At 36.5% G+C, this 25,304-nt stretch overlaps 1 protein-coding gene across 5 annotated transcripts in view; it reads right to left on the reverse strand.

The window, feature by feature from the left end:
* The window catches only part of DPP8 (dipeptidyl peptidase 8), an 81,480-nt gene that overhangs the window by 32,107 nt on the left and 24,069 nt on the right, over positions 1 to 25,304 (reverse strand). For all 5 annotated transcript variants that reach the window (XM_072809183.1, XM_072809182.1, XM_072809185.1 and 2 more), the window contains exons 5-14: positions 23,816 to 23,989; positions 22,164 to 22,332; positions 14,922 to 15,032; positions 13,406 to 13,534; positions 12,782 to 12,843; positions 9,935 to 10,035; positions 9,038 to 9,215; positions 7,982 to 8,141; positions 3,152 to 3,231; positions 159 to 311 (exon numbers count right to left, since the gene is read on the reverse strand). In XM_072809183.1, coding sequence (XP_072665284.1) covers positions 159 to 311; positions 3,152 to 3,231; positions 7,982 to 8,141; positions 9,038 to 9,215; positions 9,935 to 10,035; positions 12,782 to 12,843; positions 13,406 to 13,534; positions 14,922 to 15,032; positions 22,164 to 22,332; positions 23,816 to 23,989 — 1,317 coding nt within the window. The remainder of the gene's footprint in view (positions 1 to 158; positions 312 to 3,151; positions 3,232 to 7,981; positions 8,142 to 9,037; positions 9,216 to 9,934; positions 10,036 to 12,781; positions 12,844 to 13,405; positions 13,535 to 14,921; positions 15,033 to 22,163; positions 22,333 to 23,815; positions 23,990 to 25,304) is intronic.

Consider the following 25,304-nt stretch of genomic DNA (forward strand, 5'->3'; position numbering starts at 1 on the left):
TGCTGACGTTAAGAGTAGACTTTTTAAAGTTTTTCTTCAGAGAATCAGACTTTGACAGGCCAATTTCACCGATTTTCACATTATTCTAAAGGAGTATTACATGAGCAGAAGGTTTTTTTTATAGGATAGGAAACCCTTTTCCAACAGGGACTTAATACCTGGCTGATGCAGCAAGAGTGGGAATAGCCACGGTCAGTCAGCCTTGTCACCTCTCCAGGATTTACATAACTGACCACATATAGGTGATGTTCTAAAGGAGAGTCCTTGGTGCCTTCAAAATATACCAGCTTCCTGACTTCATCAACCTGGATCTGCCAAAAAACAACAATAGAAAAATCAGTGCTGACGGGACCTTGGCCAAGCTAGTAACTCGACAAACAATTCCCAATTTCATTTAGAAACATTTGAGTCACTCTTTCACTAGTGCCTCTTAAAAATTTTTTGCCACCAATGTTAATAAACCTGAGTTGGTTTGCTTATGACTTATACCTAAGAATAAATCTCTTTCACAAGGAAAAAGGACACATGAATTGCATGCTATTATTAGTTTCGCACATGGTCAAAATGTGCGTTTTCTTAAAATTCAAGAGTTAGTTCATTAAAATGACAATACTTTAAAGGGAAAAAACATACTTGTATCACCCCTTAGGTCAACCATTCATGCCCACTTAAAAGAGTCTCATTTTAGAATCTTGTATATCTCTTAGTGCAGTATTATCTTAAGTAGTACTTTTTTGGTCTTTTGTACAAACTTGCAAAAGTGTTTTATCTAGTCGGTTGGGAAATAACTGAACTCAATTACAGTTTCAGTACTGGTATAGTTTATAAATAAGTATGGATAAGATTTTTAAGTCTTCATTTGGAACTCAAAAAAACTGTAAGTAAACTCACAGCTGAATTCTTCCCAAATTACACTTAAGAGTCTAAATAAATAAACAGCTTTTATTATCTGTTTAAAATATTAGCCTACTCAGTGTTTAATGAAATTCAAATTTTTTTTTTTACACAGAAAAGAAACAAAGATACATTTCCAAAAACAAGTATTTTTAAATGCCACTTTTTCTCTAGGAAGCTGCTTCTTCATTACAAAATATTTTTCTAGCTTACATAGGTACAGAAATAAACACAGTTGAGATTAAGTAGGGCTACGTGACACATGTATATAGAAAGGATACAAGTGATAGGAAATGCCAGAACAAACATTCATGAAGTTTCATAGGTATGTGTTAATCTGTGCAAAAGGTCAGGACAGGTTCTGCTCTTGACCTAGCAGCTGGAGTCAGGCCTTTCAAAACTGAAGAAATAACAGGTTAGTTTCTGACCCCTGATTATAATGGCTCTTTTCTTTGTTTTCTGTAACTATTTTATTAGACAGAAGTATCAGAATAATCTTGAAGGGCTTGTTAAGCAGATCGCAGCATTCCACCACCAGAATTTCTGATTCAGAAGGTCTGGGGTAGGCCCAAGAATTTACCTTTCTAAAATGTTCCCAGGTGATGCTCAGGCTATGGGTTGGCCCAAGGACCATACTTTGAGAACCACTCCTCAACAGTGAGGAGCACATGGGCTTAAAGGTCTCAAAGCTTGGGGCAGTCTGGGTGGCTCAGCGGTTTAGCTGATCCATGCCGCCTTTAACTCAGGGCCTAATCCTGGAGACCCAGGATCGAGTCCCACATCAGGCTCCCTCCATAGAGCCTGCTTCTCCCTCTGCCTGTGCCTCTGCCTCTCTCTCTCTCTCTCTCTCTGTGTCTCTCATGAATAAATAAAAAAAAATCTTAAAAAAAAAAGGTCTTAAAGCTTTACCCAATTATTGCCGTTCTTTGGGTGGGAACAAGGTCACGTAAAAGCAGAGGGGAAAGGTAACTTAAAAAAAATAAAGCAAAATAAAGCAAGGATAGAGGGGATGTAGAAGAGTAAGAAAAAGAGGCACAAACAAATTAAGTAAGTAAGCAGGACATAAAGAAGAAAATCGATGCATATAAATGCAAGTAATAGAAGGACATTTAGATTGCCAAAATAAGATTCAGATCTGTGTAAATACAATTCTGTGGATTCCTCAGTATTATCCAACCATTATACAGTAGGAACGTTACAAGAGTGTAATTTTTTGTTATCAGAACTTAGAATTCCACAGTAAGATTCTTCTCAAATGACAATAATATCCAAGGCCCCTAAATGGAAAAAAATATTTTTTGGATATATAACCAGAAGGCCATGTGAGACCCTCAGTGGAAATTAGACATTAATGGTTACCTATGATATTCTAAAATTTTTACCAACAAAACCAAACCTGAGACCCGGATCTTCATTTTTTCTCCTTAACTAGTTTGGGGACTATGAGTGACTTCTATAGTAGCTAGTACACATAATCTTTCATTAAATCTCCAAATCAATTTGAGGAAAATCATAGGCCTTCATTAAATCTTGGTAGCATAATCAACTTAACTGAATGTATCACACACATAAAGGATGGAGTTCTTAGAGCTCTCGGGAAACTAACCACATAACTAAAAGTTCAAATAGACACAAGTACTATGAAAGGCAAAAGAAAAAAATTAGAATTCATTGAATTGCCACAGAAAGCCACAAGCTAAGAGGAAAGAGGTGGATTTTCCTCTTTTTCCACATCAATCTACACTCTGTATGTATGTTAGCCACTTTGTAGATGGTGGATAGAATTTTAAATTTGTGAGATAAGATAAATAGATAAGTGAAAGAGAATCACTACCTCAGAAGTAGTAAATCCAATTTCTAATGTATAGAAATGACATTAAGAGATATAAAAATAATTTTCAAACAATATTCCAACTCACAACTTTTGCAGATTCAGAAAATATGGACTAGCCCTTTCCTTATTAAGTAGCAACACTATATTTGAAAATGGTGAACTTAAGTAATGAGAACACACCTAATACCAGGGCTATAAAATGGGTGACTCATAACTTTTTAAAAATTATTTTATTATTTATTTACTTTTTTGGCGACTTATAACTTAAACTAAGATTCTTCCTTTCTAAACCTTGAGTTCTTTTAGGCCCTAACTTAATATTGTCAAAACACTGGGGTCATATAAAGTTGTACTACTGCTTTTCAGTACTGCATAAATACAGCAAATGTTGACCAAACATATCAGTAGAAAAAAAGAGCATACATTAGATCCATGCCGGCCAAGAACTTCCCATTCACCACTGGTAATTGCTATTTCCTCTTTGACAGGACACTTGAAATCACCTAAAGATAAACATAGTTATCATTCAGCACTCTGAATCAAACTATAAGCAAATGAAACAATGAATAACTCTTTTTTTATAAAACTCTTTCCAAAAAGGTACATTAAAAAATTCAAGTTATATCTGAGGTAATGGAATGTTTTGAAACTAAACACAGGTGATGACTACACAACACTGTGAATGTACCTACCTAATGCCACTGTTCATCTTTCTTTTAAAAATATTTTCATTTTTTTAAAGTTATTTCTATGCCAGCGTGGGGCTTAAACTCATGACCCTGAGATTAAGAGTCACATGGTCTATCGCCTGAGCCAGCCAGGCACCCTGCCACTTCATTTTAAAATGTTTATTTAAGGGGTGCCTGGGTGGCTCAGTTAGCTAAGCATCTGACTCTTGATTTCAGCTCAGGTCATGATCTCAGAGCTATGAGACAGACCTGTGACAGGCTCTGCACTCAGTGGGGAATCAGCTTGAGATTCTCTCGATCCCTCTCCCTCTGCCTCTTCCCCCCAATAAATAAATAAATCTTTAAAAAGAGTAAAAGGTTTAAAATGTTCATTTTAAAGTTGTTCATTTAATGTTATGTGAATTTCACCTTCATTTTAATAAGTCTACAGTTAAAAAAATTCTAAGTTATGAGTCTTCACAATACTCTGGAATAATGACAGAAGAAGGATCCACGTAAATCAAGTGAAAACAGCAAAACAGATTCTGATGGCAAAGCCAGAAAAGAACTCAAAAGCAATTGTATTCTTAGACCTAGAAGTCTAATGGGTTGACAAGGCATTTCCTCTAGAAAAGCAACAAACTACTTTAAAAGCCACAAAAGAAAAAAGTTTTATACAGTAAATGCCAACATGCCCCCATCTGTCTCTATGAGATTCTGTCTCAGTAAAGAAGACTCTCTTGGTGGCCAGTGACCAAAGGAGGAGGTTAAAAAAATGGAAACCATTTCTCTGCCTAGCAGCACTATGGAAAGAGACAGCTGGGGACAGGATGAGATGGTGAGATGGTAGAGGGTTTTTTATGGTTTTTATTTTTTATTTTTATTTATTTATTTTTTAAGATTTTATTTATTTATTCATGAGAGACACAGGAGAGAGAGGCAGAGGCACAGGCAGAGGGAGAAGCAGGCTCCATGCAGGGAGCCCGATGTGGGACTCCATCCCGGGTCTCCAGGATCACACCCTGGGCTGAAGGTGCCGCTAAACTGCTGAGCCACCGGGGCTCCCCTTTTTATGGTTTTTAAAAAGATTTTATTTATTTATTCATGAGAGACGCAGAGGGAGAAGCAGGCTCCCTGCAGGGAGTCTGATGTGGGACTCAATCCCAGGACCCTGAGATCATACCCTGGGCTGAAGGCACTCAGCCACTGAGCCACCCAGGCATTTAGGCATTCCATGGTAGGATCTTAATTAGGGTCCCAATAAGGTTGAAAAAGTTGATTTATTTTTTCTTAGATGTAAAAATTCAACTTAGTACTTTAAATTTTATGTCCAGAAAATAAATATTATTTAACAATATATATAACAAATACTACTTCACATTATAGCCAGTAGAGGAGTGGGATAATAAAGTGGGTATCGAGGAAAAAGGAAGACTTGGAGCAGAAAAGTCTCAAAAGAAAGGAGGGGAAGGGAAAGAAGAGGTAGATAAACTGAGGAGCCCAGTAAGAGAAACTGAGAGGGAACAAAGAGGTTAGGCTTTGGAAAGGACTATTAACTGGGGTAACAGCTTTTCTTACACTCTTCAACTGGAGTATTAGATTTTAAAAGTTACCAAGTACTGTTTTAGTTCAACTACTATTCACAGCTCTTTGACCAGTTTTCATCACTATAATTTCTGGAATTTCCTAAGTGGATTTAATTTATCAAAAACAGAGGAGTTGGTAAGGCCAATTTCACCCTAAGGGCCAAGTTAAACTAAGGCTCTCAATGAAGAGATTCTTCATCTTAGTTATAACAAGATCCAGTCTGCTTAAAAAAATTAGGCTAAGGAAAGTAACAGTCAGAGGCAGTATTTATTTTGCTAGTCCTATGATATAGCTATTCCCCCAATAAGAATGATACTTAAAAGGCCTTTGTTGAGAAAAACAACTCACTTGAAAAGTTGGCAAAGGATTCAGACATTTCTCCAAAGAAGATATACGAATGGATAATAACATGTGAAAAGATGCACAATGCTACTAGTCATTAGAGAATCCAAGTCAAAGACACAATGACATACCACTTCATACCCACTAGGATGGCTATATCCAAAACAAACAAACAAACACACAAAATAACGACTGTTGTCAAGAATGGTCATAAACTGAAGCCTCTGAGCACTGCAGATGGGAACGTAGAATGTTGCAACTGCCACAGAAAAGAATATGATGGCGCCTCAAAAAATTAAAAATAGAATTGCCATATGATCCAGTAATTTCACTTCTAAGGTATATACCTAAAAGAACTGAAAGCAGGGTCTCAAAACAGATATCTGTATACTCATCATGTTCATAGCAGCTCTAGTCACAAAAGCCAAAAACGTGGAAGGAACTCAAAATGTCTATAGACAGATGAATGGAAAACACAATGTGGTCTATACATACAAATTAATATATTCAGCCTTTAAAAGGAAGGACATTCTCACAAATGCTATGACTTGGGTAACACTTGAGGACATTATGCAAAGTGAATAAATCAGACATGAAAAGGCAAATACTGTATAACTCCACTTATAGGAAGTATTTAGATTAGTCAAAATCATACAGACAAAAAGTAGTTGTCAGAGGTTGAGGGGAAGGAGCAATAAGCTAAACTGATAATTATTTATTGGGCAGTTTCAGTTTTGGAAGATGAAAAAAGTTCTGGAGGAAGAGAGTGGTTATGGTTGCCTAACAATATGAATATACTTAATGCCACTCAACAGTATACTGAAATGGTTAAAATGGTAGATTTTGTTATGTACATTTTGCCACAATTAAATGGCTATATTGAGTCTGTTAAGTTACAAATGGCAGTTAAGCATATAACACTATCATAAAATGCCTACTATTCCAAAATAAACTCTATATTAATAAGGTAGAAAACTATAACTCAATTAAAAAAACAGAAACAGGGGATCCCTGGGTGGCTCAGCGGTTTAGTGCCTGCCTTTGGCCCACGGCGTGATCCTGGAGTCCTGGGATCAAGTCCCATGTAGGGCTCCCTGTATGGAGCCTGCTTCTCCCTCTGCCTGTGTCTCTGCCGCTCTCTCTCTCTCTCTCTCTCTCTCTCTGTGTCTCTCATGAATAAATAAAATCTTAAAAAAATAAATAAAATAAAATAAAATAACAAAAACAAATTCAGAAGACCTATTGGATATACCATTTCACTTTTTCTAGGCTTACATATCCATTCTGTATTAGATTTCCCAGAAGGAAAACCATCACTTTTTAAAGATAAATTAACTTCAGCTGATACAATATTTAATTTCACTTTGGGCAACACAATTATATCAATCTGAAGAGCTATAATCATATTAACTTCAGTGTAGATGCATACAAGATTAAAAAAAAAAAACAAAAAACCTATTAGGGGCACCTGGGTGGCTTGGTCAGTTAAGTGGCTCCTGACTCTTGATTTCTGCTCAGGTGGTGATCTCAGGGTCCCGGGACTAAGCCCCATGTTGGGCTCCATGCTCAGTGGGGAGTTTGCTTCTCCCACTCCCTCTGCTCCCCACCCCCATTCTCAACTCATGCTCTCTCCCCTATACTGGTGCTCTCTCTTGCTCTCTAAATAAGTAAATCTGTTTTTTTTTTTAAGGATTTTAAAAATATTTTTAAGAGAGACACAGTGAGTGAGAGAGAGAGAGAGAGAGAGAGAGAGGGGCAGAGATACAGGCAGAGGGAGAAGCAGGCTCCACACAGGGAGCCCGACCTGGGACTCGATCCCGGGTCTCCAGGATCACACCCTGGGCTGAAGCTGGCACTAAACCGCTGAGCCACCAGGGCTGCCCTAAATAAGTAAATCTTAAAAGAAAATGACCCAGTATGTAAAAAACAAAAAACATATAAAAATAACTTTTTTAAAAAAATCTTATTTATTTATTCATGAGAGACACAGAGAGGCAGAGATACAGGCAGAGGGAGAAGCAGGCTCCATACAGGGAGCCCAACATGGGACTCGATCCCCGGACTGGGATCACATCCTGAGCCAAAGGCAGATGCTCAACTGCTGAGCTACCCAGGAGTCCCTAAAAATAACTTTTTAAAAAGTTTTTTTTTTAAAGATTTTATTTATTTGACACACACAGAGAGAGAGAGCACAAGCAGGCAGAGCAGCAGGCAGAGGGAGGAGAAGCAGGCTCCCTACTGAGCAGAGAGCCTGATGTAGGGCTTGATCTCAGGACCCTGGGATTGTAACCTGAGCTGAAGGCAGACGCTTAACTGACTGAGCCACCCAGGTGCCCCTAAAAACAATTTTTTAAATCTCAATATGATTTGGGCTCACTTTAATTAAAAATTACAGTCAAGGCAAAAGTAGAAAGCTAAAATAAGTAATTCCATTCTCAGAGATTACTCACTATTAGTAGTTTCTTACATTATCTATCAACCAATTTGTCCTGTGATTTCATATATGTATATTTTTAATTTATGTATTGTTTAATGAAGCAAGTACTGATGTTTATAAAGTATGCAAAAGAGACATTATATTACCTTGCCTTCCCACCTTCTGCCCCCAACATATGTGTATATATATATATATTTCAAATAAAAATGGATTTCTTACTTGGGGCAGGCAGCCCACCACTGGATCGTTTATATTTGCTCTCCTTTAAAATGGATGTGATTTTGTATAAATGACGGAAACCTGTTTTGCATTCAGAGGCAAAAATAAATTCAATTTCATCTTCATGACTTTGGGGAAAAACATGAAAGATGTCATGGATCTGTAAAATGAATAGCTTAATTTACTATACACATTAATGAAAATACTACATAAACAATTCAATTAAGCTAGAGAAAAAAGAATTACTTGGTAAATACATTTTGGAATGTAAATAACTGGCAGTGCTAGTGGGTACTGTACATTTCTTTTTTTTTTTTTTTTTTTTGTACATTTCTAATATAGATTTGGTCTGGTCCTTTCAGATTTATCTTAATTTAGTCATAGACTTCTTCCATTGAGAAATAAATATTCCCAAATGGTGAAAAAAGAAAAATTGACCAAAAGCTTGCTCACCATCTCTGTAATCCTTTGAAACATGGCATGAGGTTTAATGATATAAATCTTACTACAGAATATTATTACTTATTCTTACCTAAAATCTTACTACTTTTCTTTTCCAAAGAGAAATATTATAACAGTTGAAAGGTGAATAATATGAAGCCTGTACTCAGCCAAAGAGTGATCTGGCTTTATTTATTTTGTATCTTAAGTTTTTTCCCACTAAATTGGAAACCAAAAAACTCAATCACAGATTGGTAAATTCTGTATAGTTTGTCAACTTGAAAGTCTCTTCTAGTCCTCCTCAGAGGTACTGTGATGCTGTTTTCAATACCTGATGTGTCCAGGAATAAGGGCAAATTTGTAGCCAAGAAGATGTCATTTCAATGACATCTATGTTTTTTTTTTTAATGATATCTTTTTTATTATGACACCTACTTTCTATCTACAAACCATTCCATTCTGCAACCATCATTCCAATTTGAAATGTTCAAACTAAGCAAATAACATTCATGGTTACTTTGAATTTAAAAATTTCATTTTGATAGTTTGCTATGAAACTTCACTTGCTTCGGCATTCTGAGAAAATATGTAACCGAGTACAGAAAACATACGTACATTTATCCAGATGTCTGTTGTTTCTTCATAGATAATTAGTGGCGTCACAGAGTCAGGCACGGACTCAATAAGTCTCTGTCTTTCCATGGCATCATCTTCTACTGGGATAAATAATTCAGGTGAGATCAACACTATCTGTAGGCGAGTTTGGGAGCGATCTAGTAGAATGGACCAAGCACTATTTAAACAAACAAACAAAAAAGCACCAAAAATAAAGCAAGCTCTCAGAAAATGAATATCCCCCTACTCTCTTCCTTAATACCCATCAATTATTTCTGTAATCACAAAGAATTGCTTTAGTAAATGTTAGATTATCACCTAGAAGCGGCTAATTAAAAGTATTAGCTTATTGTATACTTATTTTCTAAAGTTAGGCTTGAGTTTTTTAAAAAGTGGTTTTCTTTAAACTCTTAAAACCACAGATGACCTATGAAATTGTTTTCTCCCTTTAGTGTCAACAATTTCCGGCCTTGTGAAACTCCTATTGCCTACTTTAGGAACTATATGTAATCACCTTCACATAAAACTCTACAAAAATTTTTGCTTAAATTATATAATAAAAAAATATAGGTTCCTTCATGTGAGCCTTAAAGTCATACAATTTAACCACACACACACAAAAAAAACATTAAAACCATGACTGGCTATGTAAGAGACGGCATTAGGCATTACAACTTAGGCATTACAACTTCGGCATTACAACGCAGTAATTGCATATAGAATTACAAATCCACAAGTCCATTTAGCTCAGGGCGAATTCTCTGTGCGGAAATAACAACTCTGCAAATTTACATAATAAAGGCATCTCCAACTGAAGGGCAAGCGTAGTAACGTAAACATTTCTAAAGTTCTGGATTCTAAATTACTTGTAAAGAAGTGACAATTTAACATACGCACTATTTTCCCTCTGGAGTCCATCCAGCTCTGGCAATATATTCAACTCCTTCAAACAGAATCTCAAAAGGCTGAATTAGTTCCTTATCTATGACATCGATAATCTATTAAAAAAGAAATAAAAGGAATCAAGTTACAGAAGAGTCAGATCATTAACTAGTTTACTAGTCTACCTAAATCATAATCATTAACAGCATGACATTTTTTCAGATTTAGGTATTTTAAAAAGGCATGAGGGATAGAGCAAAACCAGCAGTAAGTTGTGGGTTACCTACACCGCTGTGCTCTTCATGCCTAAAAAAAGTTTTAAGCACAAGATTACAGGTCTTTTTCCATGAGTTTATACTAACAGAGCCCTTGCTAATAACTTGTCAAAACACATTTTAATTACTTTATTTAGACTCTAGTATCAAAGAAAAACTACTGTCCCTAGTTCCCTATATTTTAGCCTAATATGTGATTTCTGTAATATATTAGTGAAATGGCCCTAAGCAAGTAAATTTTTTTCCTTTAAAAATCTAGCCAACACACAATACTAAGTTGCAAAAAAAAAGGGGGGGGGGCAAAGGATCTGGATAATTCTCCAACAAAAATATACAAATGGTCAATAAGCACATGAAAAGATAGTCATTAGCCATCAGGAAAATTTAAGTCAAAATCACAATGAGATACAACTTTACACTTAGTAGGTGACTATAATAAATAAGACAAACAATATAAGTATTGATGAGGATTTGTGGAGAGATTGGAAACTCCCACAATGGGAATGTAAAATAGTGCAACCACTTTGGGCAAATAGTCTGGTAGTTAGTTTCTCAAAAGGTTAAGCACGGAGCTATCATATGCTGAACAATTCCACTTCTAGGTATCTATCAAGAGAAATGAAAACATATACACAGATTCATGGTCATATTATTCGTTAATAGCCAAAAGTGGAAACACCTTAATTGTCCAAAACTGATGAGTAGTTAAATAAAATGTGGTATAGCTATGCAATAGAATATTACTGGGTGATAAAAAGAAAGTGCTGGGGCCCTTGGCTGGTTTAGTTGGAAGAGTATATGACCCTTGATCTTGGGGCTGTGAGTTCAAGCCCTGTGTTGATTACTTAAATAAATAAAAACTTAAAAAAAAAAAAAAGCAAGATAGTACTGATACATGGTGCAATATAGATGGAACTTGAAGACATGATGCTAAGTGACAGAAACCAGACTAGATACTGTATGATTCCATTTATATGAAGTGTACAGAATAGGCAAATCTATGGATAGAAAGTAGACTAGTGGTTGCTCAGTGCTAAGGGATATAGGAAGGTTGGAGGGTGATGATTAAGGAATGTGGGGTTTCTTTTTGGGGTGATGAAAATGTTCTAAAATTGACTATGGTGATGGGTTACATAATTCTGCGAATATACTAAAAGTCATTCTAAAATTTAAACGAATAAACTGTATTATATGTGAATATATACATCTCAATAAAGCTGTTAAAGTCTAGCCGAGAAGACTGGTTTTTGTTTTGTAAGCAGGCTCCACACCTGGCATGGAGCTCAAAGGGGGCTTGAACTCACAGCCCTGACATCAAGACCTGATCTGAGATCAAGAGTTGAATGGTTAACTGACTTTGCCACCCAGGTACCCCAAGAATTTCAATTAATCTTGTGTGCATTCAGCTTATAAGCATTTGACTGTCCAGTTGGGAAGCAGTACAACAGAAATGTGGGACATCTATCTAACACAGAATGTAAGTCCTAGTCAATGACTGCTATTTTTTTTTAACTATTGATCTGTAGAATTAACAATAGTAAAGAGGAAAAACTTCTGGAAAGGAGTGATAAATATGCACATCCCTATATTTTTATCTTGGGAACCAGCAAAAAGTTTCAAAGCAGAAGATCAGGTCAACTTGAAATCATGGTCCACAGATATCTCAGCAAGGTGAGTAAGTTCAAAAAGCTCAACATCATTCAGCAGCAGGGAAATACAAATCAAAACCATAATGGGATACCACGTCACACCCACTAGAAAGGCTAAAATGTTTAATGAGTTAAGAAACGAAAGATGTTGGCAAGGATGTGGAGAAAGGGGAACCCTCTTACACTGTTGGTAGGAATGCAAGCTGATGCAGCCACTCTGGAAAACAGCATGGAGGTTCCTCAAAAAGTTGAAAACAGAGCTACCCTGTGATCTAGCAATTTCGCTACTAGGGATTTACCCCAAAGATATAAATGTATTGCAAAGGGCACGCACACCCCAATATTTATAGCAGCAATGTCCATAATAGCCAAACTATGAAAAGAGCCCAGATGTCCATCGACAGATGAATAAAGAAGAGGTGGTGTACATATACAATGGAATACTACTCAGCCATCAGAGAAATGAAATCTTGCCATTTGCAATGACAGAGATGGAACTAAAGGGTATTATGCTAAGTGTAATAAGACAATCAGAGAAAGACAATTATCATACGATCTCCTCACATCTGGAATTTAAGAAACAGAGGAACACAGGGGAAGAGAGGGAAAAAAAGACGAAATCAGAGAGGGAGACAAACCGTAAGAGACCCTTAATCATAGGAAACAAATTGAGGGTTGCTGGAGGGGAAGGGGGTGGAGGGATAGGATAATTGGGTGATAGACATTAAGGAGGGCATGTGATGTAATGAGCACTGGGTGTTATATAAGACTGATAAATCACTGACCTCTACTTCTGAAACCAATAAGACATTATATATTAATTGATTTTAAATTAAAAAAAAAGAACTGAGTTAAAAAAATTAAAGAATGTATCTAAGATATTTACTAAACAGACTATTTAAGTTACTCAAAAAGTCAGCTCAACATTTTATACTTACCCTTCCTTCAGCATCAATCATTATTTCTGACATCTTAAAAGTGACTTTTGGATTTGCTGTGCCTTTAGAAAGAGACATCAATGAATAGTAATGCATATCCAAAATTATTCAAACCAATTCTGTCAGATCAACCCCCCTGACACTTTAGTTAAGTCAAGAATATTGTAGAATCAAGGCTTTATAAGAATCTCAAAACTCCAATTCAAATTTATAATTCTCAACGTAGGTATCAAAAGATTAAAAAAAAAAGACTGGAAAATATAAGAGTCAGTGTGCAATACATAAGAGAAATTCTGCATCATTTTGTAATTGAAATATGGCAAACAGCAAAACAGGAAAAAAATGATTAAGAATATAATCCCTTAAAAATCTTTATTTCATAGCAAAGACTCCTTTTTTTTCTCATTACTTGTAGTAACCAGCTTTGTGCACTTCCCAACCTTTGAAATTAACTAAATAAGAAGATCAGCTTGTAATTAGGAAATCTACTTCAGTGACAATGAATAACCTACCTTCACTAAAGGCTTTAACTGATCAATACTGACCATTCTTTGGATGAATGCAGAGAGAATCTTGTTTGGAAAGTAGAAATGAGTGAATATAAATGTTGATGGAATATAGTACCTGTTTTAGGATAACGGAATGAATCTGCCCTCCTTGTTTCCAACATAGGGGATGTAACATGAATAATTTCCACCTCAGATTCATCATTTTCTTCATATAGAATTCTCAGAATTTTGCTGCCATTGGGAGCTTAAAAGAAATTTAAATATTGAAAATCTAGAAGAATTATTCCAGACAGTAATCATAACTAACCATTCCTTCTAGCAGTATATTTCCCAAAGTGAAAAATAATTTATGTACAAAATATGCTGCCTTTTGTGTATGAAACTATCACCAGTCTTTGCACTAGGAAGGTGAGTTACTACTAAACCATTTCTGCTAGTTAAAGGAAGGCAAAACCTGAAGATAATTATGTACATATACACACACACATATATGTTTAAATTTTAACTAGGCTCCATGCCCAACATGGGGCTTGAACTCCTTGAACTCACGATCTTGAGATTAAGAGCCACATGCTTTACCAACTGAGTCAGGTGCCCCTGTACCTATACACATTTAAAACTTGCACTTATGAAGGATTTCAGTCCCTGCATACTTTTTCTTTTTTTTTTTTTTTTAAGATCTTATTTATTTATTCATGGGAGACAGAGAGAGAGAGAGAGAGAGAGAGAGAGAGAGAGAGAGAGGCAGAAACATAGGCAGAGGGAGAAGCAGGCCCGTGCAGGGAGCCCAACGCGGGATTCGATCCCAGGTCTCCAGGATCATGCCTTGGACTGAAGGCAGTGCTAAACTGCTGAGCCACCCGGGCTGCCCAGTCCCTGCATACCTTAAAATGCATTCCTTGTTGAAAAATGAATTACTCAATTATATTTATAATATTTGCTATAACAAAATAAATGCTATTTTTAAAAAAGATTTTATTCATTTATTTGAGAGAAAGAGCAAGAGCAGTGGGGAGAGGCAGAAAGAGAAGGAGAGAGAGTCCCAAGAAGACTCTGTGCTGAGCATGGAGCCCAGTGTGGGGCTCAATCCCACAACCCCAATACCATGACCTGAGCTGAAACCAAGAGTTGGATGTCCAACCAACTGTGCCACCCAGGTGCCTTCTAATGCTATTTAAAGAGTCCAGTATTCTTTTAATGGTTTCTCTAATTCATATCAAAATCTTGTTCTAAGGGGGCACCTGGTGGCTTCGTTGGTTAAGCGGTCTGCCTTCGGCTTAGGTTATGATCTTGAAATTCCGGGACTGAGCCTCTATCAGGCTCCTTGCTGAGTGGGGAGCTTGCTTCTCCCTCTCCCTCTGCTCCTCCCCCTCAAGCCCTGCTCATGTTCTCTCTTGCTTGCTTGCTCTCTCTCTCAAATAAATAAATAAAATATTTTTAAAAAATCTTATTCTAACAAACAGTTATGGCAAAACATTTTTTTATATTATTTATATTCTAAATAATTACTGGTAGGATCCAATCTTCATGACTTCATGATCTACTATTCAGGACTTAGCATCTGTGCACTTAACTAATTGGCAGTTGAATCTCATATTTTAATTAAGTTATATTATTTTGAACCCCCTTACTTGTTTCAGCTTCTGGACACCACCAGTAGCCAGAATATCTATCAAATTCTTCTTGAAGAACAAAGGTAGCAACTCCAGCTGATCTGGGATCTTCTTCCATGTTGGCTAGTTCTGGACAAATATAAACAGCAAGATTATCACAGGAAGTTCTCTATCTTTTCATAGGTACTAAGCACAATGATTTAGTTTATTTTGAAATGCAACTGTAGTATTATGGTGAACTCTGGAGCCAGTGGACTAGATTTAAACCTGAACTCCATCATTTACTTACTGACCTTGGGCAAATCACCCAACTTCATTCCACTGCAGTGTCCCACTTGTAAATGGGAATAAGAAATGTATCACATACGGTTGTTAGGATTAAATGAGTTAATTCACATAAAGCACTTAAAACACATCCTGAACCAAAATATGTTCTACATAAATATCAGTTATTATTTCCCCATTTCATTAGCATCATGGAAAAACCACAAAACAAAACCATGTAAAGGGTCACAGTGACTTGTAACTTACACCCAGAAAAGTCCAACTTTACACCTAGTATGGGTCTTGCACATCATGTAATCTCATTGTTCCTCCCACCTCCCTTTCTTCCATTCAACTAGAACATTTTAGCTTTTATAACTGTTTCACACTTTCCAGCAAATAGTGTAAAGGGAACTCTTGCTTTAAAAATAAACCCATCAAATTTTAAAAAAGAAAACCATAGCTGGGGGCATCACAATGCCAGATTTCAGGTTGTACTACAAAGCTGTGGTCATCAAGACAGTGGGACTGGCACAAAAACAGACACATAGATCAATGGAATAGAATAGAAAATCCAGAAGTGGACCCTCAACTTTATGGTCAACTAATATTTGATAAAGGAGGAAAGACTATCCACTGGAAGAAAGACAGTCTCTTCAATAAATGGTGCTGGGAAAATTGGACATCCACATGCAGAAGAATGAAACTAGACTACTCTCTTTCACCATACACAAAGATAAACTCAAAATGGATGAAAGATCTAAATGTGAGACATGAGTCCATCAAAATCCTAGAGGAGAACACAGGCAACACCCTTTATGAACTCGGCCACAGTAACTTCTTGCAAGATACATCCACGAAGGCAAAAGAAACAAAAGCAAAAATGAACTATTGGGACTTCATCAAGATAAGAAGCTTTTGCACAGCAAAGGATACAGTCAACAAAACTAAAAGACAACCTACAGAATGGGAGAAGATATTTGCAAATGACGTATCAGATAAAGGGCTAGTTTCCAAGATCTATAAAGAACTTATTAAACTCAACACTAAAGAAACAAACAATCCAATCATGAAATGGGCAAAAGACATGAACAGAAATCTCACAGAGGAAGACAAAGACATGGCCAACAAGCACATGAGAAAATGCTCCACATCACTTGCCATCAGGGAAATACAAATCAAAACCACAATGAGATACTACCTCACACCAGTGAGAATGGGGTAAATTAACAAGGCAGGAAACCACAAATGTTGGAGAGAATATGGAGAACAGGGAACCCTCTTACACTGTTGGTGGGAATGTGAAATGGTGCAGCCACTCTGGAAAACTGTGTGGAGGTTCCTCAAAGAGTTAAAAATAGACCTGCCCTATGACCCAGCAATTGCACTGCTGGGGATTTACCCCAAAGATACAGATACAGTGAAACGCCAGGACACCTGCACCCTGATGTTTATAGCAGCAATGTCCACAATAGCCAAACTGTGGAAGGAGCCTCGGTGTCCATCGAAAGATGAATGGATAAAGATGTGGTTTATGTATACAATAGAATATTACTCAGCCATTAGAAATGACAAATACCCACCATTTGCTTCAACGTGGATGGAACTGGAGGGTATTATGCTGAGTGAAATAAGTCAATCGGAGAAGGACAAACATTATATGTTCTCATTCATTGGGGAATATAAATAATAGTGAAAGGGAATAGAAGGGAAGGGAGAAGAAATGGGTAGGAAATATCAGAAAGGGAGACAGGGGATCCCTGGGTGGCGCAGCGGTTTGGCGCCTGCCTTTGGCCCAGGGCGCGATCCTGGAGACCCGGGATCGAATCCCACGTCGGGCTCCCTGCATGGAGCCTGCTTCTCCCTCCTCCTGTGTCTCTGCCTCTCTCTCTCTCTCTCACTCTCTGTGTGACTATCATAAATAAATAAAATTAAAAAAAAAAAAAAAGAAAGGGAGACAGAACATAAAGACTCCTAACTCTGGGAAACGAACTAGGGGTGGTAGAAAGGGAAGAGGGCAGGGGGTGGGGGTGAATGGGTGACGGGCACTGAGGGGGGCACTTGACGGGATGAGCACTGGGTGTTATTCTGTATGTTGGCAAATTGAACACCAATAAAAAATAAATTTATCATTAAAAAAATAAAAATAAACCCATCAATAAAGCTTAAAAAATAAATAAATAAACCCATCAAAACCACAAAGCCATAATTTTATGAGATTTTATGACATGGAGAAATGTTTCTAATATACTTGGATTTCAAAAAAGCATTATTACAAATAATAAATAAATAAAAAAGCATTATTACTAGAAGACATGTATACACTAATTTCATTCAAAAAATGTTAAGCAAACATATATTTAAAAAAGTGTTGGGATACAAACCAAAATGTGGTTTATATTCTTTCCAAATAATGAAACACACTATGGGTAAGAATTTCTTTGTATTTGGAAAAAAATATTTTAATTGCTTTATAATTTACAAAATCTTAGGTGTACCATTATTTGTGAAAAATATATTTGTGTAACGAATCACATCCTAACAAGACACAGAATATTTCCAACACCCAGAATGTTTTCTCAGGCCTCTTCTCAGTCAATGCCCATTCTCACTCCAGAACCACTAATCTAATTCTGTCACCACAGGTTGGTTTTGCCTATTCTAGAAAATCATGTAAGTGATGTACTTTGTCTGCTTCTTTAGATTCACCAGTGTTGTTACATGTATCAATGATTCATTCCTGTTTATTGCTAGATGGTATTCCATAGTATACCATAGTCTTTTTTATCCATTCATCTGTTAATGGGCATCTGGGCTGCTTCCAGTTATTGGCAATATGAATAAAGATGCTATAATCTTTCTTGCATAGGGATCATTGTGGGTGTATGCCCTCCCTTAAATAAAGACCTAGGAGTGGAAAGACTGGGTAGTTTGCTAAGTGTTTATTTTTTTAAGTATTTTTTAAAAAGATTTTATTTATTTATTCATGAGAGACACAGAGAGAGAAAGAGGCAGAGACACAGGCAGAGAGAGAACCAGGCTCCATGCAGGGAGCCTGATGTGGGACTCAATCCTGTGACTTCGGGATCACGCCCTGGGCCCAAGGCAGGCACTGAATCGCTGAGTCACCCAGACGCCGGCTAAGTGCTTAACTTGATAAGAAACTGCCACACAGTTTTCCATAGTGATTGTATTATTATTATTATTAAAGATTTTATTTATTTATTTGACAGAGAGAGAGCACATAAGCAGGGGAGTGACAGGTAGAGGGAGAGGGAGAAACAGGCTCCCTGTGGAGCAGGGAGCCCAATGTGGGACTTGATCCCAGCATCCTGGGATTATGACCTGAGCCACAGGCAGACGCTTAACCAACTGAGCCACCAGTATTTGTTGTTATTTTATATTCTTACTAACAATGTATGAATGTTCCTCTCTGACATTTGTTAATATTTTTCACTTTAGCCAGCCTAATAGGTGTATGATAATATCTCATAAGTGATTTCAGTACTGTAGACAAGTTTCAAGTTTTTGCTAATCTGTATTTTCTATATATTGTCTGAAACAAATATGCAACATGAACCAATAATTCCTTATCCAAAAATTTTGAGTCCAGAGTGTTTGGAACTCAGAATTTGGGGGGATTTTTCCTATTTTTCATACATCTACTATATAATTATGTAACATCTCTGGCAGGGTAATCTAATACCCTGTAATTGAATACACCAATATTCTTGCAGCAAATTTATGAATAGACACACTAAGTAGGATTAAAATTATAAATATCCTCAGGTCAGTTCAGGACAGGTTTTGCCACCAAATGAATTTTAGCACCAAGCCAGTGAAAACTAAGCTCAGATTTCAAGATTTTTTTTTGAATTTTTGAATTAATGACATAGGCAAAGCCAGTGTTTGGTTTTCTTGGATCTTTCAACTACCCCAAAATTATATTCAACCATATTGCTTCATATATATATATTTTTAAAGATTTTATTTGTTTATTCATGAGAGACACAGAGAGAGAGGCACAGACATAGGCAGAGGGAGAAGCAGGCTCCAAGTAGGGAGCCTGACATGGGACTCGATCCCAAGTCCCCAGGATCACACTCTGGGCTGAAGGCGGCGCCAAACCGCTGAACCACTCGGGCTGCCCTCTTTTTCTTTTGGATGTGAGAATAGGTACCACTCATTTCTATCTCCATTTCACTTACTATGGACCTCAATTATTAAGAGCTATTTATTAAATGAATAAAAGGTATCACTTTGTTCTTTGATATGTCAATACATCATTTGAGAGTAGAGGCTGGTACTCCCTTACTTTTACATTTCTCTTCCTACTAGGCAGAAAATAAACACATGCACATACTCACTGACTAAACTCCTCTAGAACCAGACTTTCACTTAGAAACTTATTGTAAACAGAGTAAGAGTGAAGATGCACACTCTGTAACCTACCTTTCTTCTTAAACAAAAACATTGCACTTACTATGTTTCAGACATCATCCTAAACACTTCACAAAAATGAACTCACTATAACCTCATAAAAACACTATAGTAACATGCCTTTTCAGATACGGAAACTGAGACACTGGTTAAATAATTTATTAAAGTCCACAGAACTAAAAAATGACAGTTCTAGAACTCAGACAGTCTGTTTCTAGGTTACATTTTTAGCTAGTGTACTAATCTTAAAAATAATAAATATCATATAGCTATATGCACAGAAAGCAAAATAATAAAAACAATATTTTAACATCCTGCAGGGTGCCAGTGCTTTCTACTTTAAATTCTGTCAAAAAAAATTTTTTTTAAGGGAGGGACGGAGACAGAAAGATAGGGGCAGAGGGAGAGGGAGAATCTTAAGCAGACTCCATGCCCAGCATGGAGCCCGATGCAGGGCTCCATCTCACAACACTGAGATCATGATCTGAGCTGCAATCATGCGTCAGATACTTAACCAACTAAGCAACTCAGGTGCCCCTAAATTCAATCTTCACAATAACCCTGTGTGAAAAACAATTCTACAGAAGAAAATATAGACTAAAAAAAAAAAAAAACTTAATTCTATTGGTTATTGTTAGAGCTTTGTACTCCCAACCACAAGTAGGATAACTAGTACATAGTGAGTGCTCAATGTTTGTTGAAAGCGTGAAGAAATGGCTAGGATTTCCAACTCAGATTTACTAATCACTAATCTAATCCGTCTATTGCCATTTACTAATCACTAATCTAATCAGCTGTTCTGATTCCTGGACTTCAAATGGAGACCCAAAACATGGATTTTTAAAAATATTTATTTATTTACTTACTTAGTTATTTGGGGGAAAGGGGGAAGTATGCTGGCAGGGAGGTAGGGGTGAAGGGCAGAGGGAGAGGGAGAAGTAGGAAGCAGACTCCTAGATGAGTGTGGAGCCCAATGTGGAGCTTGATCTCAAGACCCTGAGATCATGACCTGAGCCAAAATCAAGAGATGGACACTTAATGGACTGAGCCACCCAGGTATCCCCAAAACATCCACTTTTCACTTAAAAAGTTCCCTACTCCATTCTCTTTTGTCTATCTGATGCTCTATAGAGTTTTAGACCACTTAAACCTGGATAAGTTCAACAGTCAAGTTTTGGTGTCCTTGTCTCTAGTCTTGGGCTTTTCAAATACAACTTTCATGAAGTATCCAGAACAATTTATCTATGATTCTGACCACACTACCCAATTGCTAAACACTTTTCATCATGCTAGAGACTGTTGATTTACATGATATAGTCAACCCTTGTCTTGGCTTTTTTTTATCAGCCAGCCTTACCTTTCCCTTCTTCTTGATTCATACCTTATGCTTTAGAACCATCAGACTGCTTTTAACTTCTCACACATACCACCTTCTGCATTAAGAACTTTCTCATGGGGTGCCCTCACATCGAATGAACTGGTTAATGTGCAGTCACATCTAAGATCAATTTAGATGCCAGTTAGGTGTCCTCTCTTCTGGGAAGTTCTTCCTAACCACCACCCCACACTGATGCTCTCATAACACCCTACGTTTGCTTATCACTCTGTTTTACTATTCATAGAGTCTCCTTGAGGGGCCCAGGTTATGTTTTATTCAATTCTGTATCCGTAGTTCCTGCCATGTTATCTGGTACACAGGAACTTAATGTATTTTTGTTGACTGACTAAATAGTTAGAACAGATTTCCTGACTTCTAATTCAGCGTTTTTTCTACCAATGTAAATTGTTCAGGAAAAGGCTTCTTTTATAACACCAATTATCCTAATGAAAAAAAATGTTTTTGTCAATACACTATTATATTCTAAAATAATTTATTAAGAAAGATGCCCAATAAATCAGCTTTGTGAACAGTATATTAAGCAAGAGTTGAACAAATGAATTTTGAAAGTGACCATCCTTCACTGTGGAGCTTATTAATCTTAAACTGTTTTATGTGTTCAAAGAAAAAGCAATACACTATTCCCCATCTTTCGTTTGTATGAAAGCTTTAGAGGAAAATATCTACATCTTTTCTGTGCTTTGAGCAGAGCTTAGTATTACTATAATCACCTAAATGAAAATTAAATATTTCCACAATACACACAATTCTACAAAGTTTTGTTTTTCCTATTATGACAAAAACTAAGTATGCTCTCCTAAAAGGGAAGATAAATTTTTTATATTAGGTTTTTGTTTGCTTTCCAAAAACCAGATTAACTTTTTTTAATAGATATTTTATTTTAATAAAAATAGTTTTGGGGAAATTCTGGCAGTTTCAGTAAGCTAAAGAAACAATCACATCAGAGATACTACTGTTGTGCTATCTGAAAATGAACATTAAGACGATGTAGCATTATGCAGGTGGTACATATTATTTATCCACTGTACTTTTTTCTTTTTAAAGATTTGAATTTAAAATATAAAGATCACCTACTTTGCCCCTACCTCAAAAAGTGAGCAAAAGTAAAATTTAAAAAATATTTTTCAGCAAAGTATATGTGAAGAACTATGTGTTACCATTATGCACATAGGTGAGCCTCCTTTCTTCTCTGGTTACAATGTTGGATATCCAAATATCATTGCTATGTATAAAAGCAATCCAGTCTGGATCAGCTGGGCATAATTTGGGATCCATGCGAATGTTGGGACAGCTAGTTTCTACTAAATTTGGCCGTAAGGGTTGTTGCTAGAAAAGAAAAGAACATTTTTAAGACAAGTATCAGGATGATACATATATATTCATTCGCCAACATCCTTCCTATAAAATGAACAATAATTTCCAGTAAAATGTCAACTATGATAATTGTTCCTCAGAAAAATACACTTTTGCATGCTTTAACTTATGAGGCTGGACTCTTTTTTTTTTTATACACTATGAATTAGAAAGCTAAGGCTACTAGGAAAGTAAAATTTTTTTTTTAAGATTTGAGAGAGAGAGAGAGAGAGCATGCAAGAGAGAGAGCACACAAGTGCACACGGAGGGGTGCAGAGGGAGAAGGAGAAAAGTAGACTCCCCACTGAGCACAGAGCCCCCCTGAGGCTCAATCCCAAGACCCATGATATCATGACCTGAGTCCAAATCAAGAGTCAGATGCTTAACTCACTGAGATACCCGGGCACCCCAATAGGAAAGTAAATAAAGATAATATAACAGCATTTCATAAATTTTGTTGCCTAAACCTGTTTAATAGAATAATTATTCCTTGTTAAATACTTTTATTTAGCACTTATTTGTTGAATATTTATTATTTAAAATTAGTTTTACCAGTATAAAACAGTTTGGTCAGAAAGATGTAATGAAAGCCAGGATCATACAATTCTAACAAAATGATAGTTTTTTTTTTTTTAACATTTTATTTATTTGACATTTAACATTTGAGAGAGCAAGTGAGAGCACAAGCAGGAGGAGTGGTAGAGGGAGAGGGAGAGGGAGAAGCAGGCTCCCTGCTGAGCAAGGAGCCCAACGTGGGGCTCCATTCCAGGACCCTGGGATCATGACCTGAGCTGAAGGCAGGCACTTAACTGACTGAGCCAAGCAGGCACCCCTAAAAGACGTTTTAATATCACATATAGAATTGCTTAGAGGGGAACCTGAGTGGCTCAGATGCTGAGCATCTAACTCTTGATTTAGGCTCAGGTCATGAGATCAAGCCCCGCATCAGGCTCCACACTCAGTGGGGACGGTGCTTGAGATTCTCTCTTCCTCTTCCTCTGCCCCTCCCCCTTTCATTCTCATTCTCGCTCTCTCTCTCATAAATAAATAAACCTTGATAAGAAAAAAAGAATTGCCTGGAATAAAACAAAACATTTAAAACCATTTATTAAGATGAATTAAGTATTTAAAGAAACCAAAATTAGATTGCCTTGTGATAACATTATCTTTCAAATTCCCCCTCAGCGTTTACAGCATTGATGTTTACAGCATTGATGCCCTTCACCTGTATCTTCCTACATAGCAAGTGTTTTTAGCATTTAAAAAATTACCTATTAATGTCAGCACAAAAACAATTAATTCTTATCTTGGGAAATTAATACTCATATATCTTGTTTTCTTTACTACTGAATTTCTCACTGGGTAAATATAAATTTTTGGTTTAACTACCTTTCTGATTTGGTAATAACCCTTTAGTACCCAAAAACAGATTTAACAAGTAGTAACACCAACTTACAGTAAACCCTTGTGGCCCTCCATCTTTTACGTGATAAATTCCACTACCAGCTTGAAACAGAAATGTTCCACTTCCTTGGTGATAATCATAGGAAGCAATTCCAACAGTTCCAATGCGTTTTCTTTCTCTTAATAGTTCTTCTTCTCGAGAATACATTCCATAGTCCAGTGTTGCCTAATGAAAAAGGAACGAGAAGTCACCTACTCCAGTCTTCAGAAAGCTTGCTTTTTGCTTTTAGCCAAAAAATTTCCACAGAAATCCTACCATCTTTCATATTACTGATGTTGAATGGCTCTAGATGGTGAGTGACTCCAAAATATGCCAGTAACTTTCAGCAAACTAATTTCAAGAAGTCTGCTGAAAGATTTCCTGGTAAATGGTCTCTAGATGATTATTGCATATAGTAAAGAACAATCGTCTGATCACCTGACTTGGCATTTTAGACCTTTGACAACTTAAATGTAAGTGAGCAGTGCTGCATGTAGTTAAGAGCACAGATTGAAACTAAGTGGTCTAAATCTAGGCTTTGATCATCACTAGAAATCTGACTTTGGGAAGTAGCTTAATTTCTTCAAAAGTAATTGTTCTCACTTTCAAAATAGTAATATATCACCTACTTCAGCTTTGTAAAGATTAACTTAGATAAAAACATGTCAAGCGTTTAACATAATGACTGGCATAGAGTAAGTTGTCAAGTATCAGCTGTCATTAATATCTTCCCACCAGATCTATTAATACTCTTCTAATAAAACCCTAGATCAGGCTGGTCATGTCACTGACATAAAACCCAATATAGGAGTTTCTGCCTCTTGGCCTTTGTCTGTTCCACTGTCCCCCTCTGAAAGGCTATTTTTCTTTCATCCATCCAAGTTTTACCATTATCCCAAAACCTTATCTCTGATTCAACCCTGCCAAGGAAAATTTCCTGATCCACTATGGTATACAGTTACCTCTTCCTTGATATTTATATAAGAGTTACTATTTCTTTTACTTATTTGGGTATGGTATTGTTACTCACGTTTTTTTAGTATTTCTGACTAGAAATAGATTTAAAAAAACACACAAATTAACAGAATCTCTGTCATTTTGTTTTCCTACCTGCAGCATCTGTTAAAATCTCTCTCAAAGACTATTTGTAATTAGTGATTGATGATAATAAGGGGATTTCCTAAGCTAGAAATATTATTTTTGATATAAGTATAAAATTTAAAAAGGAATATAAAGAAAACAAATATACTAAGTGCTAACAAAAAATTTACATCCACATTTTCTCTACAAGCTCTTAATACTTTGAGTATGATAAATAAGGGAAGTAGACATGGTTTCTCTCTCAAGAATACCTTAAAAAGAAATATAGAGGAGTTTATTGGTAGAAATAACAATCATTCCAAAACTAAGCACACTGAAAGTAAAGACTGTTCAAGGATGACAAACACATGTGTGTACTTGCAAACTTAAAATAATGTTAGGTGAGGTTACACAGGAGATA

The sequence above is a fragment of the Canis lupus genome, chromosome 32 (assembly GCF_048164855.1).
Source record: "Canis lupus baileyi chromosome 32, mCanLup2.hap1, whole genome shotgun sequence".
Lineage (NCBI taxonomy): Eukaryota > Metazoa > Chordata > Mammalia > Carnivora > Canidae > Canis > Canis lupus.